Here is a 13,241-nt window from a genome sequence, read left to right on the forward strand (position 1 = left end):
TTTTTCGGGTTAACATTAACACAACTGTTTAATTAATGTAGAAACTCATTGTTATCATCTATTGTTTTATTTGCCTCTAATTTAAAATCACCATATATTTTCATCTAGTAATATAATAGTGTATCAGCCTCAGAACTTAACACAATTTTACTACTTTTAACTGTGTTCAGTTCATGTTTGAATGTCTAATACTAAGTTACTTTCTTACAACAGATTCTTTAACTCCTTTATATTTTTCATATTCTTTGCCTTCAACTGTGTAAGCTTACATTTTTGCTCTGAAACCAAAATGCTGTAACATCTTTTTTCCGCAATTTTTATATTTAATTGTTGCTAAAATTTTCGTATTTATATCTCGATTCAATAAATATTATCTTTTGAATAATCACTTTTCTCAGAATCTGTTATCATACACTTTTATTTTTGGAATACATAAAATATTCATTTCAATTTATCTAGGTTTATTGAATTTTATTATTGTTTTTTGATATGGGCTGCAACTAGATTTTCTGAAAAAACAATAGTATAATCTTAATTTGGTTTGAAATGCATTTTGTATATTATTTTCGATCTGTTAGTATATGATTTTTTGTTTATTTTAATATTTTTTCCATACATTGAATTATTCTTCAACTTCCAAACTTTTTTTCAAATTCTTTATGTCCATTTTTTCTCATTTCTTTATTAAAATCAATGTATTCTTCAACCAGTGTGATTGTTCAATTGATAAGCCACTATGAATTTCCATTAATTTTAATCCATGTTTTAAACCTTGTTTAAGATTTATATAATGTAATACGTATTTTTCTTTATTATTTAATGTTGTTAATGATTTATCTCCTCCATCTGGTGCTATAGGTAAACCTTTGTGTAAATCATGTAATTTTTTGGACACTCTAAATCGACTTCTAAAATATAACTATATTTAATATCATTTGATATTGTAAGTATTTTTTTCGAAATTAAAATATTTTGTTTCTAACCATCTGAAATCTGTAAATGGTAAAAATTGAGACATTGCATAACTGTATGAATTATTTGCATCTAAATTCCAATATAATATGATCGTTTTTCTTGCTGAGTGATTTTCGTATAGCTATTATTTGATTTAGCATATCTTTTAATACTTTGAGAATACCACCTCCTCTTCCAAGAAATAAAACCAAATCATAATTGTTTTAAATATCTAATTCAACTTTTGTCATTTTTAACACAAAATCGCTAGATAAACCAGGTGCTGTAAAATATGAAGATTTAATACATTAATACAGTAATTTAATAACCCTATAATTTTCAGAAATATCTGTAAGATTTAAAACCCCAGGTTCATTGTATAAGTTTGTAAATTCAGCTAAATTTTTAATGTAAAATTTTTTCGATCTGGATTTGCATGTTGACAGTAGATCACGTTAATTGAATCTGGAATAAAAATATTATTTGTAGGTAATTTAATTTCTATTAACTTTTCTTCACAATTCATCTATTCATTAGGATAAACTCCTTTCTTAATCATTAAATCTAATTGTTTATGTTTAAAATATTTTGCTGTTACTCTAAATTGTTCTAGTGTAAGATTAGAAGGTAATCTATCAAAATGTGGCACTATTAACTTAAATGTGTCAAAAAATTTTAATGTTTATCCTTCCTCAACCTTTTTACTAAAACACATATATTTTTGTTCATTATTTGGAATAGTGTTGATATCTTGATTATCTATTGCTAATTCTTTGTTAAACTATGTACACCATAATTTGCTATATTATGAACATAAACTGGAAGAAACGTAGGATTTTGATGAGCACTTTCTCGATATTTTCCTGTTAAATGACTATGATCACTTATCTTTTTTTTCTCCTTTAGCAAATTCCATTCACAAATAAAACAAGTTTTTCTAAAATTCAATTTATCTTTATTTGATATTATCATTAGAATTTTTTGTTCATATATTTCATCAGTTTCTCTACATATTTATTTTGACAATTCAACGAATTTTTTTGCTGCATCTTTGCCAGTATTCATAACACGATTGTTATAATTACCATTAGAATATGTAACATAATGACAAAATGAAAATGGAAAATATTTTAGATGTTTATTAACTTCATATAAAGTTGATTATACTCAATAAAAGAAATATTTTTGATTTGTATTTTTTACATTAATTGCAGATTTTTGTCTTCACTTTTTTGGTAACTCGATATAAGTAGAACAATAAATTGTATTGTGTCTCTTAATACTTAATTCTGAAATATTTATACAAAATAAAGATAAACCAAATTTGTTTCTTTGCCTTTCTTCCATTTAAGTTAATAGTTTATATCTTGATTTGTGATAATACTCTTCAAAATCATTTGTCCTAATAAAACTTTATACTTGTTTTAAAATCAAATTCTTGTATCTGGCCTTGTCTTTTAAAATTACAAAAATATTTTATGATCCCCCTAACCGCCTTTTTTCTATTAAAATATTCTTAAATTTAGTGATTACTTTTTCTTTAATTTGATTAAAAAATTCTTGTGGTTCAACAATATTATCATTATTATTAATTTCTAACGTTATTATTCTCAATGTAGGAGCAGAAGTTTTTCTATTAATTTGTTTAGGTGATTTTAAAAAATCGTCATCATCTAGATAACTGTAACCTGAAAAATTTCTCAGGTAGCGTTTTTTCGAAATTTCTTGATATATGTCCACTAGAATCTTTTGAAAATAATTCTCAGTATCAATATTAAAAATATTACCTTCAGATCTGTTTATAAGATCGAGTAATTGTTGTTTATTAAGTTTACTATAATTTTTTTTTAATTTTTAGTTTTACAGAGTTGACAAAGTTCTTTTAATGATTTTTTTTAAATGGTTAACATTATTTTTAATATTGTTGTCAGATCTCTTAGTAGGAGCTATTAATTGTTGTTTATTAAGTTTGGAATAATTTTTTAACTTTCTTGTTTTAAAGACTTGATGAAGTTCTTTTAAAGGTTTTTTATTCAAATCGTTATTGTTATTATTAATATTGTTAACAGGATTTAGAATAAGATCGATTAATTTTTCTTTATTAAGTGTTTTTAGTTTCTTTATTATGTTGTAGCAGAATTGGAACAGATGATCATTGATATAATATTTATATATGTCACTTTGGGGCACTTGGAACTTCAATGATTCACTGTTTGAACTCACCATCTAGTCACATTTACAAAGAATAAATAAAACAATTATCTGTGTCTGTCTGTTCTATCATCCCCACAAGGCGTTTTGAGGGCTCATTGCCTCACCTTAACTACGCCACAACTTTGTTTGCTGGATGTGCTTCATTACATTGCTCCAACAGACAGAATTTTGAGGCTGCTTATAAATATGTATTTTCATCATACTTAGCACACTTGTGCTGTTTCGTGTGTGTGCTATTTACTGAAGAAAATGTATATTTATAATGACCCACATGGTTCATTCTGCTGGAAAATCTTCAAAATGAAATTAAAATTAGACACCTGGCAACTTTCAGCAAAAAAAAAAAAATTGCCAATAATGTACCTGAAAATAACAGTGCAAGCTGTCACAAGATGCTGCGGGAGAAAATTATAGCGACACAGGTAATTGTTTTAATGTATCTGTTATATCATAAACAATAACAGTTTCCTAGCTGCACTATAAAACGAAGAACATAAAGTGTTATCATGCTTCCAATTCTATTTTCTGAAGTCAAATTTCACCCCATTAACTTTTGCTTTCTTCACCTGAAAACTATCTCTAAACATTGGCATGCAATAGTAATCAGTGAATGAAAGTAAAAAACTTCCACAACACTTCTCGTAAGCAGATGCACTATTAGAGATATACGCTATAATTCCTCAGGAAATAAGTTCTGTAACTTGAAGTAGGTTCTGTTACACATATGTTAATACATTTCAGTTTTCCTTCTTTCCAGAATACCACGCTGTTGGCGCCCAGATGTATGTTGGTGAGTAGTTTTTCTCTGAAAAATTAATATTACGAGTGTTACTCCATAGGTCATGAAATGACTTGGCTTTTTAAGGAACTCATGACTGGTCACACTGGTAACACACAGCCAGCACCACACCAGACCGAAATTTGTCTCAGATATCCCAAATAAGACGCCGAAGTCCTCCTGTATGTTGTAAATCCAAAATCTGATGAATATAATGCTTCAGTGATAACGTCATACTGATAAATTTTACATTCAGTAATCTCGTTTTTGAATAAGTTGTATGACACGATTCTGTAGGCTGGCTATACACTACAAGAACAAATTGTACACCGGGAAAGATGACATTGATTGTGATCTGATGATGGCATATATCAGCTGGGGGACAGTAGATAAGAACTGATAATAGGTTCAACGACGTCCATCAAAAGACAGTGTGGTGGCATTGCTACTGGAGCACCATATGTGATTGATTACCCTATATTAGGGAATGCTCATACTCTTAGGACTCAGTGTGGTGCAAATGTGTAAGCAAGTGGGCAATCGTGTCACGGGCGAACTCGTGTTTCCTACGGCCAACTGAACGAGTTGAAAAGGGGTCAAGTTGTGAGCGTCCGAGTGGCGGGATCGTCCTTTCGGACAATTGACTCACAAGTTGGACGTGCTGCGTCATTGTGCAACAATGCTGGTATCACGTGAACATTCTCACACCCGTAGACGAGGTTCTGGACGTCCACGCAGCAAAGACACCTGCCAGGGTCGTCGCATTGTAAGCGCAGCAGTGGCAGATCGTACAGCTACCAAAGCACAGGTAAGAGGTCTTGTGAGCACAGATGCGTCAGCACTAACTGTCGCGAACTGGTTATAAGCAGTGCGACTATGCGAGTACAACATACACCTGTTAAGCACCGTCTCATGCGGTGCATTCTTCTGAGGCATACCCATGTCTTGTGGGCTGGGGTGCGTTACGCCACAACTCCCGTAAGCCTTTGGTGTTTCTGGAGGGAACGCTAACTAGCGCACACTACATGCAGAATGTGGTTAGACCAGTTGTTTTGGAGTTCTTGCAGCAGGAAGGTAACGTGTTGTTTCTATATACTGACTCGCCCATAGACTGTCTGTGAAACTCAATGTGCTCTGTGAGACGTGTAGCATCTTCCCTGGCCAGCAAAGTCTCCAGACGAGCACGTGTGGCATATGATGAAACGAGGAGTGGCTTGTACTACTCATCAACCAACAACTCTTAGAGAACTACTTGTACTGGTCGAGCAGGCGTGACATAACGCATCGCAGGACTTCGCCACCTGTACGATCGACTGCATGTCTGAGTCATCGCCTGCATCGACGCCCGTGGAGGCTACACAATGTACGGGTGTTGCTGGATTGGTCGATATGTAGTACCTCGGAAGCGCTTGAGCTATACTCCATATACATTGATGTAACAATAAATCTTGGAACGGATGTACTAATTTTTTTTCCGGCGATGTACTTAATAACCACGAAAGGAATATGAGAAACAAAGCAAATGATAAATTTGAATTTTATGTTCCATTTGGTCATTTTAATGTCAGAATGGTTATAAAATACAAGTTCGTCGAGGGACTGTGTCTCGGTTTTTATGCCTTATAATCATCTCAGATCCAGTTCTTGCTGAAATGGCGGAGCTGCTGTGCAGCGACAAAAATCCTCACGATGGAGTTTCGGTTCCCAAATAAATATGGGAAGAAGAAACGAAAAGCAAATAGCTGACGAAATTTTATTCATAAGGGAATTATCGTTTACCGGCGGTGTGAAACTAGTTACGTAAAAATATTCCGTGAGCAGTTAAGGATACAGCGAAGACGCCTTCCAACCTTTTTTCCAGTGTTAGCCCGCTTCTGATGTCCTTGTTCCGTCCGTCATTGGCTATTTTGCTGCCTAGGTAGCAGAATTGTTTAACTTGTTCCGTCCGTCATTGGCTGTTTTCCTGCCTAGGTAGCAGAATTGTTTGACTTCATCTACTTCGTAACTATCAAACCCTATGATAAGTTTCTCGATGTTTCCCTTTCCGCTACATCTCATTGCTTTCGTTTTCCTTCAAAATGGTTCAAATGGCTCAGAGGACTATGGGACTTAACTTCTGAGGTCTTCAGTCCCCTAGAACTTAGAACTACTCAAACCTAACTAACCTAAGGACATCACACACATCCATGCCCGAGGCAGGATTCGAACGTGCGACCGTAGCGGCCGCGCGGTTCCAGACTGTAGCGCCTAGAACCGCTCGGCCACCCCGGCCGGACGTCTTCCTTCGGTTTACTGTCAATCCATATTCTGTATCCATTTGATTGTTCATTCCATTCAGCACATCATGTAATTCTCCTTCACTTTCACTCTGGATAACAATGTCATCACATAGGCCTTAATTTGAGGAAGAAATTTCTGAGAATATACGTGTGGTGTACAGCATTTCTTTACTTGAAGCGTGCAAACGTGAAATTTCGTTGTCTGTTCATAGAGACCACACAACTGAACTTCTCAAAGATTGCGTCCCTTTCATACCCCTTGACTCTTATAACTCGTTGCTATACAAGCTGTATATAGTCTTTCGCTCCCTGGCTTCGGAATTTCAAAGAGGGTATCCCAGCCAACATTGATAAAAACTTTCTCTAATGTATGTCTACAAATGCTATAAACATAAGTTTGACTTTCTTTAACCTATCTTCTAAGATAAGTCGTTGGGTCAGTGTTCCTACATTTCTCTGGAATCCAAACTGATTTTCCTCAAGGTTGCCTTCGACCAGTTTTTCAGTTCTTCTGTAAGGAATTGGTCTCAGTATTTTACAACCATGAACTATCAACGTTATATTTTGGTAATTATACACCTTTCAGCATCTACTTTTGTTGGATTTGGAATTAGTATGTTCTTCTTGAAGACCGAAGGCACTTCGCCTACCTCGTACATTCTACTCACTTCTCCCATACTGCATTTCCTCTGCTTTACGTTTTTTGAAATTAAAGTGGAACTGTTCTTCCAAGTCTTTAATGACCGCCTATAGAGTTACTAACTTACTGTCAAACCGCAAGGCAGTTACTTCCTCTCTGTCAACTTTCAACCCTTTTCGCAATTTCCCTTTGGTTCTGAGTCCTTTTTGCTTGATATGTAGGCTGATTAACATGTGCTACAGATTTGTCTGATTGCTTCCACAGTTACTGCTCACATTCCATTTTCCTCAGCCCTTATAACTGGTGTCTGGTTACCATACACATCCTAAGCTCCCTGTGTTTTTTACATGATGATGGCAGAATTCCAAATAGTGGGTCCCAAATAACATTCTGAAACCGATTTGTAGAGTTGAACATACTAGAAATGTGCGTTTGTTTTTCGTCAAACTTTCCTCTAAGGTAGGTGGGAGGGGCGGTATTGCTTCATACTAGCGTACATTTCTCTCGAATCAATACTGTTATTCTCCCAGGTTTGCCCCTATTAGTGGTTCCTTTTTCTGTAGAGAACTCAAGTTAGTACTTTGCAACCATTTCTTATTAAACTGATTACTGGCAATATGTGCCCATGACAAAATCTTCTAAATTCTTTTAAATTGAGGCTACCATAAGTCTGGGGTTATTTCACCTGTCTCAGGTATCCTGCATCCCACGTGGAACAGTTTTGTCACGGTGATTCACCTAAAGATCTCTATAATACTGTTGGAATTCACTGAACTTCAGATGCCTTCGGTTGACCTAAATCTTCTCAGGGAGAGCCTTGTGCAGCTTAGGTCTTGTAGTATCCTGTAAAATTCCTCTCACTTTATCATAGCCCCCATTCCATACTTAATTTCTTGTCCTTTACTTTCAATAACATTGTCTTCGAGTTTTTTTAACTATGTAGAATCCTCTAAGTATTAACTCATCATTCAACTTTCCTTTCATTCTTCAGTATGGGCATCCCACCTGAACTCTTTGCGTTTATTTTGCAAGTATTTTTGTTCAAATGTTTCTGTTACTTTATTACAAGAGCTGCCTACTTTTCGTATTGTCTTGTATTCATCGAGTGGTTCAGTTTCTCCAGTAGTCATTTTGTCTTTAACACATTTTATTTTGTCAGTCTCATTTTCAGCGCCTTTGGTATTTTCTGTTATTTTCTATTACTTTGTTATGCCTTCTTACTAGTTAAACGTTTGTATCTTATTTCCTATCCTTTGTTTTCTGCAGATACTTGTACGTTTGTCTAGTTAGTCTTCCGTGGGATTAATTATTTCATCACTAAGAGCTAGCTTCTCTTTTACTGGTTACTAACGTTTCAGTTAGTTGTAGTCAAATGCTGCTTTGTAACCCTGAAGAATCTCGCGTAGTTTAACATTGCACAGTATACTTGTGCCTAAGTTCCTGTTCTCTTGTAAATTACTTGGTCTTAATCAGAATTTCATAATTAATAAGATATAATCGGAGTCTTCAAATGCCACTGAAAATTTTTTGTAGTTACATATCTAGTCTGAAATCTCTGTTGAAGTATAATGTAACATATATCGAGCATTCCACTATCTCTAGATCTCTTCTACATGTACATACATCCTTGCATGTACACGTAGTATGCATTTTTTCATTCACTGTGTTCTATAGATACCTACACAAGGAAAGACACTTCACGAATGTGAAACCAGTTGAATTACGCATTAAGGAGAGCAACTCTGTCTAAGGAGGAATGATATTAATTTTCTTTACCTAGGCATTCCCTGTTTCTTACTTTTTGCTGTACTGTGGTACAGCCACCCTTGCTGCATTCACTTTGTTCCAAAGTTCATCCGTGGTGGTCGGCACTGGGTCACAGCGCTGCACCCGACGTTTCACTGTACCTCACACATTGGCGACAAGTCTGGTGATCTGGCGGGCCAGGGCAAACGTCTGACAGCCTGTGACACCAAGGAGGCACATGTTGGTGCATCGACATGTGGTCGTGCATTGGCTTGCTGAAAAATGGCGCCTGCGGTGTTGTGCAGAAAGGTATGGCGACGGGTCGCAGTGTGTCATTCACTTAGGTCACAGTGCCCTGGACACGCACCAACTGTGATTTGTGGCTGTATGCAGTAGCATCCTACACAATAAGGCCTCGAGTCGGAGCGGTATGTGTTATGCTGTCACTGTGATATCGCTCCCCCTGTCTGCGGCGAACTGTTTCCAAACAAACCGAACATAGATTCATTCGAAAGCACTATCTGATGCCAATACTGTCCCCAGTGACGTCGTTCCATACACCGCTGCCGTCTAGCACGTTTCTGCTCATCCGTCAAAGGTAGGTTGAGAAGTGAACGACGCGCACGTAACCCGTAATAAACGGCGGCCGACTGTCACCCCTAATAGTGTACGATTATGGTCTACCGCTCCACTTCTGCACCAGAGACGAGGAGGACGCAGGTCTGTCCTGCAGTGCCATTCTGATGAGGTATCGATCTTCTCGGGAGGTGGTCTGGTTGGTGCGACCTGACCCATCTCGTCGTGTTCTACGGCCTTCCGCGAACCATTCTGCACACACCCGTTGCCCTGCCAAAACACTTGGTCGTACATGAGCAGCAAATCCACGGATGGGTGCATCACATTCTCTTATACCAATAATTCGCCCTCTTTCAAACTCACTGATTTGACGGTTCGGTTCTCCCATAAGTCTGCGGGGCATCCTGCACCTCTGCTCCAGTTACACTGATCCACTACCTTCGCTTTATAGCGACAACGAGAGCCGCAGGCACTGTTTACCGGTCGGTGGTGTTGCGCCGCGATATCTATGTTGATCTTGAACCCGCCAACCGACACGGTTGAGAAGTCAATCATTTCTGCAGAACATACTAATGCACATCTCCTTTGAATATGAACGTCCCATCTTTAGTCGTTCAAGGTGTCCTGTTTTTTTCTGAACATGAGTGTTCATTATAGTACGTAGGTCCACACTGAGACCCACACAGGGAGGCTGAGATAGTACTCGTAGTATTCTGCCTCTGGACTGAGCTTCACCATCACTTTATCCATGTGTTGACTCGGTTTTAACTTGTTATCCAGTTGAACATCAAATAAACTTACTCAGCGTGGTTCATTTATTGTATGACTACTGCGGGGCTAGCAGGTTATTTTGACTTGTTTGAAATTGTAAAATGAGAAATATTGCGGGGCAATAGTTTATACTGACATTATGTTCAGCTATTACCTGAGCTATCTTCGTAAGACAGAGTAGTTTGGAATTTTGATGAGTATGCCTTTGCTACCAGCGAACATAACAAACTTCGAACCAGTTTTCGAATTTACTTGAGAATATGTAGTTTAAGAACACTAGCGGGGCCAGTACTGATCGTTGTGGAAGTTCTCATGGTATCTACCCCCGCCCCTGTACCAGATACATTCAATACACAGTGAAAGTTGGAAATGAAATACTGTCGAAGAAGGCCGAAAATCGGCCATCTGGAGTGTGCAGATCGAATAAATGCATCTCCAGGAAACACACATGGAGTAACATCAGAATCAGCTACAGAATGAGCTTCGTAAGTAAAAGAAGCGAAACTCGCACGGCAAAAAAACAAACTTTCTTTGCTTTAGTTACAAAGACGGAATGCACTGCCATGGATTAAGATTATTCCTCCAGAAGAAATTATGACCTGTGCGTGATTCTGCCTGTCTGTTTCCTTTTCTTTTTTTTTCTCGCTAGTCTGATTCCTTAAACTATGTTTCTTTCTGTTCCTTTTATTCTTACGAATCTCTATTCCGTTATGAAAAATAAATCTGCATCTCTTTTAATGTACCAAATATATCTCGACAAGCGGTAGAGAAGTTATTCAAAGTTACTTGTACTTTTCTGGCATGCTTTGACTTCGGTGTTTCTTTGCTGCGATCATCCGTTGACTGTGATGTACATAGTACCTCAGTCGCATGTCTGCTTTTGGTTCATTATTACACATATTTAATTTTACGTCAACACCGTAGGTGCTACTACAACCGAAGAATATCTGTTGAGAGGCCAGAAAAATTTTGCAGAGAGGCAGTCGCCTTTTCAGTAGCTGCAAGGCCAATAGTCTGGATCACTGAGTTACTTGGCCTTTAACACAACCAACATGTCCTCCCTACGCTCGTACCGCGGACAGCTGACTGCAAAAGGAAACTACAGCCGTTAGTTTCCGGAGGGGATGACGATATACTTTACGGTTAAATGATGATGGCATCCTCTTGAGTAAAAAACTCCGGAGATACACTACTGGCCATTAAAATTGCTACTCCACGAAGATGAGGTGATACAGACGCGAAATTTAACCGACAGGAAGAAGATGCTGTGATATGCAAAAGATTAGCTTTCAAGAGCATGCACACAAGGTTGGCGCCTGTGGCGACACCTACAACGTGCTGACATGAGGAAAGTTTCCAACCGATTGACCGGCGTTGCCTGGTGAAACGTTGTTGTGATGCCTCGTGTAAGGAGGAGAAATGCGTACCATCACGTTTCCGACTTTGATAAAGGTCGGATTGTAGCGTATCGCGATTGCTGTTTATCGTATCGCGACGTTGCTGCTCGCGTTGGTCGAGATCCAATAACTGTTCGCAGAATATGAAATCGGTGGGTTCAGGAGAGTAATACGGAACGCCGTGCTGGATCCCAACGGCCTCGTATCACTAGCAGTCGAGATGACAGTCATCTTATCCGCATGGCTGTAACGGATCGTGCAGCCACGTCTCGATCCCTGAGTCAACAGATGGTGACGTTTGCAGGACAAAAACCATCTGCACGAACAGTTCGACGACGTTTGCAGCAGCATGGACTGTCAGCTCGGAGACCATGGCTGCGGTTACCCTTGACGCTGCATCGCAGACAGGAGCGCCTGCGATGGTGTACTCAATGACGAACCTGTGTGCACGAATGGCAAAACGTCATTTTGTCGGATGAATCCAGGTTCTGTTTAGAGCATCATGATGGTCGCATCCGTGTTTGGCGACATCGCGGTGAACGCACACTGGAAGCGTGTATTCGTCATCGCCATACTGGCATATCACCCGGCATGATGGTATAGGGTGCCATTCGTTACACGTCTCGGTCACCTCTTGTTCGCATTGACACCACTTTGAACAGTGGACGTTACATTTCAGATGTGTTAAGACCCGTGGCTCTACCCTTCATTCGATCCCTGCGATACCCTACATTTCAGCAGGATAATGCACGACCGCATGTTGCAGATCCCGTACGGGTCTTTCTGGATACAGAAAATGTTAGACTGCTGCCCTGGACAGCACATTCTCCAGATCTCTCACCAGTTGAAAACGTCTGGTGGCCGAGCAACTGGCTCGTCACAATACGCCAGTCACTACTCTTGATGAACTGTGGTATCGTGTTGAAACTGCATGGGCGGCTGTACCTGTACACGCCATCCAAGCTCTGTTTGACTCAATGCCCAGGCGTATCAAGGCCGTTATTGCGGCCAGAGGTGGTTGTTGTGGGTATTGATTTCTCAGGATCTATGCACCCAAATTGCGTGAAAATGTAATCACATGTCAGTTCTAGTACAATATATTTGTCCGATGAATACCCGTTTATCATCTGCATTTCTTCTTGGTGTAGCAATTTTAATGGCCAGTAGTGTAACTGTTGCCACATTTGAAACTGCACTCACTTTGGTTTCCTCCCACGTCCTTACATTACCTGCCTGACGATTCTTTGATGCCTGAAGACGAGTCGTGCGTATCGAACGCTTCTTTTAGTCAAGTTGTGGCACAGATGTCCTACTTCCTCAGTTCGAGGCAGTGCCTTCTCATTATTTATTCAATCTGTATAACTCCTATTTAGTGTTTTTCTGTAGCACCACTTTACATAAACGTCTTTCTTATCGGCGGCTGGTCCCGGCGGAAGTTCGAGTCCTCCCAAGGGAAATGGGTGTGGGTGTTTGTCCTTAGGATAATTTAGGTTAAGTAGTGTGTAAGCTTAGGGACTGATGACCCTAGCAGTTAAGTTCCATAAGATTTCACACACATTTGAACATTTTCTTCTTATCGGAACTGTTGCACTTTTGTGTAAGACTACATTCGGTACAAATAAAACTTACGTAACACTTAAATTTCTGTTTTAAGTTAAGAAAGTCATCTTCTCTTGCCATTTTTGTCATTGTCAATTATTTTGCTACCCAAATAGCAAAACTCATTGACTGATTTTGATGCCTCATATCCTAATCTAATGCAGTTAATATCACCTGATATAATACTAAATACTCCATTGCCCTTGTTTCACTATACTTGATGCTGATTTTATAACTTCTTTTCAAGACACTATCCTCTTTATTCAACATTTCTTCCAAGTTCATTG

At 38.3% G+C, this 13,241-nt stretch overlaps 1 protein-coding gene across 2 annotated transcripts in view; it reads left to right on the top strand.

Moving 5' to 3' along the window:
• LOC124619917 (immunoglobulin superfamily DCC subclass member 4-like) overlaps positions 1–13,241 on the top strand; it is a 265,451-nt gene that overhangs the window by 5,363 nt on the left and 246,847 nt on the right. For both annotated transcript variants that reach the window (XM_047146553.1, XM_047146552.1), the window contains exon 2: positions 3,926–3,958. In XM_047146553.1, the coding sequence (XP_047002509.1) occupies positions 3,949–3,958 (10 nt within the window). In that variant the 5' untranslated portion in view covers positions 3,926–3,948. The remainder of the gene's footprint in view (positions 1–3,925; positions 3,959–13,241) is intronic.

Source organism: Schistocerca americana, chromosome 6 (assembly GCF_021461395.2).
Source record: "Schistocerca americana isolate TAMUIC-IGC-003095 chromosome 6, iqSchAmer2.1, whole genome shotgun sequence".
NCBI classification, from domain to species: Eukaryota; Metazoa; Arthropoda; class Insecta; order Orthoptera; family Acrididae; genus Schistocerca; species Schistocerca americana.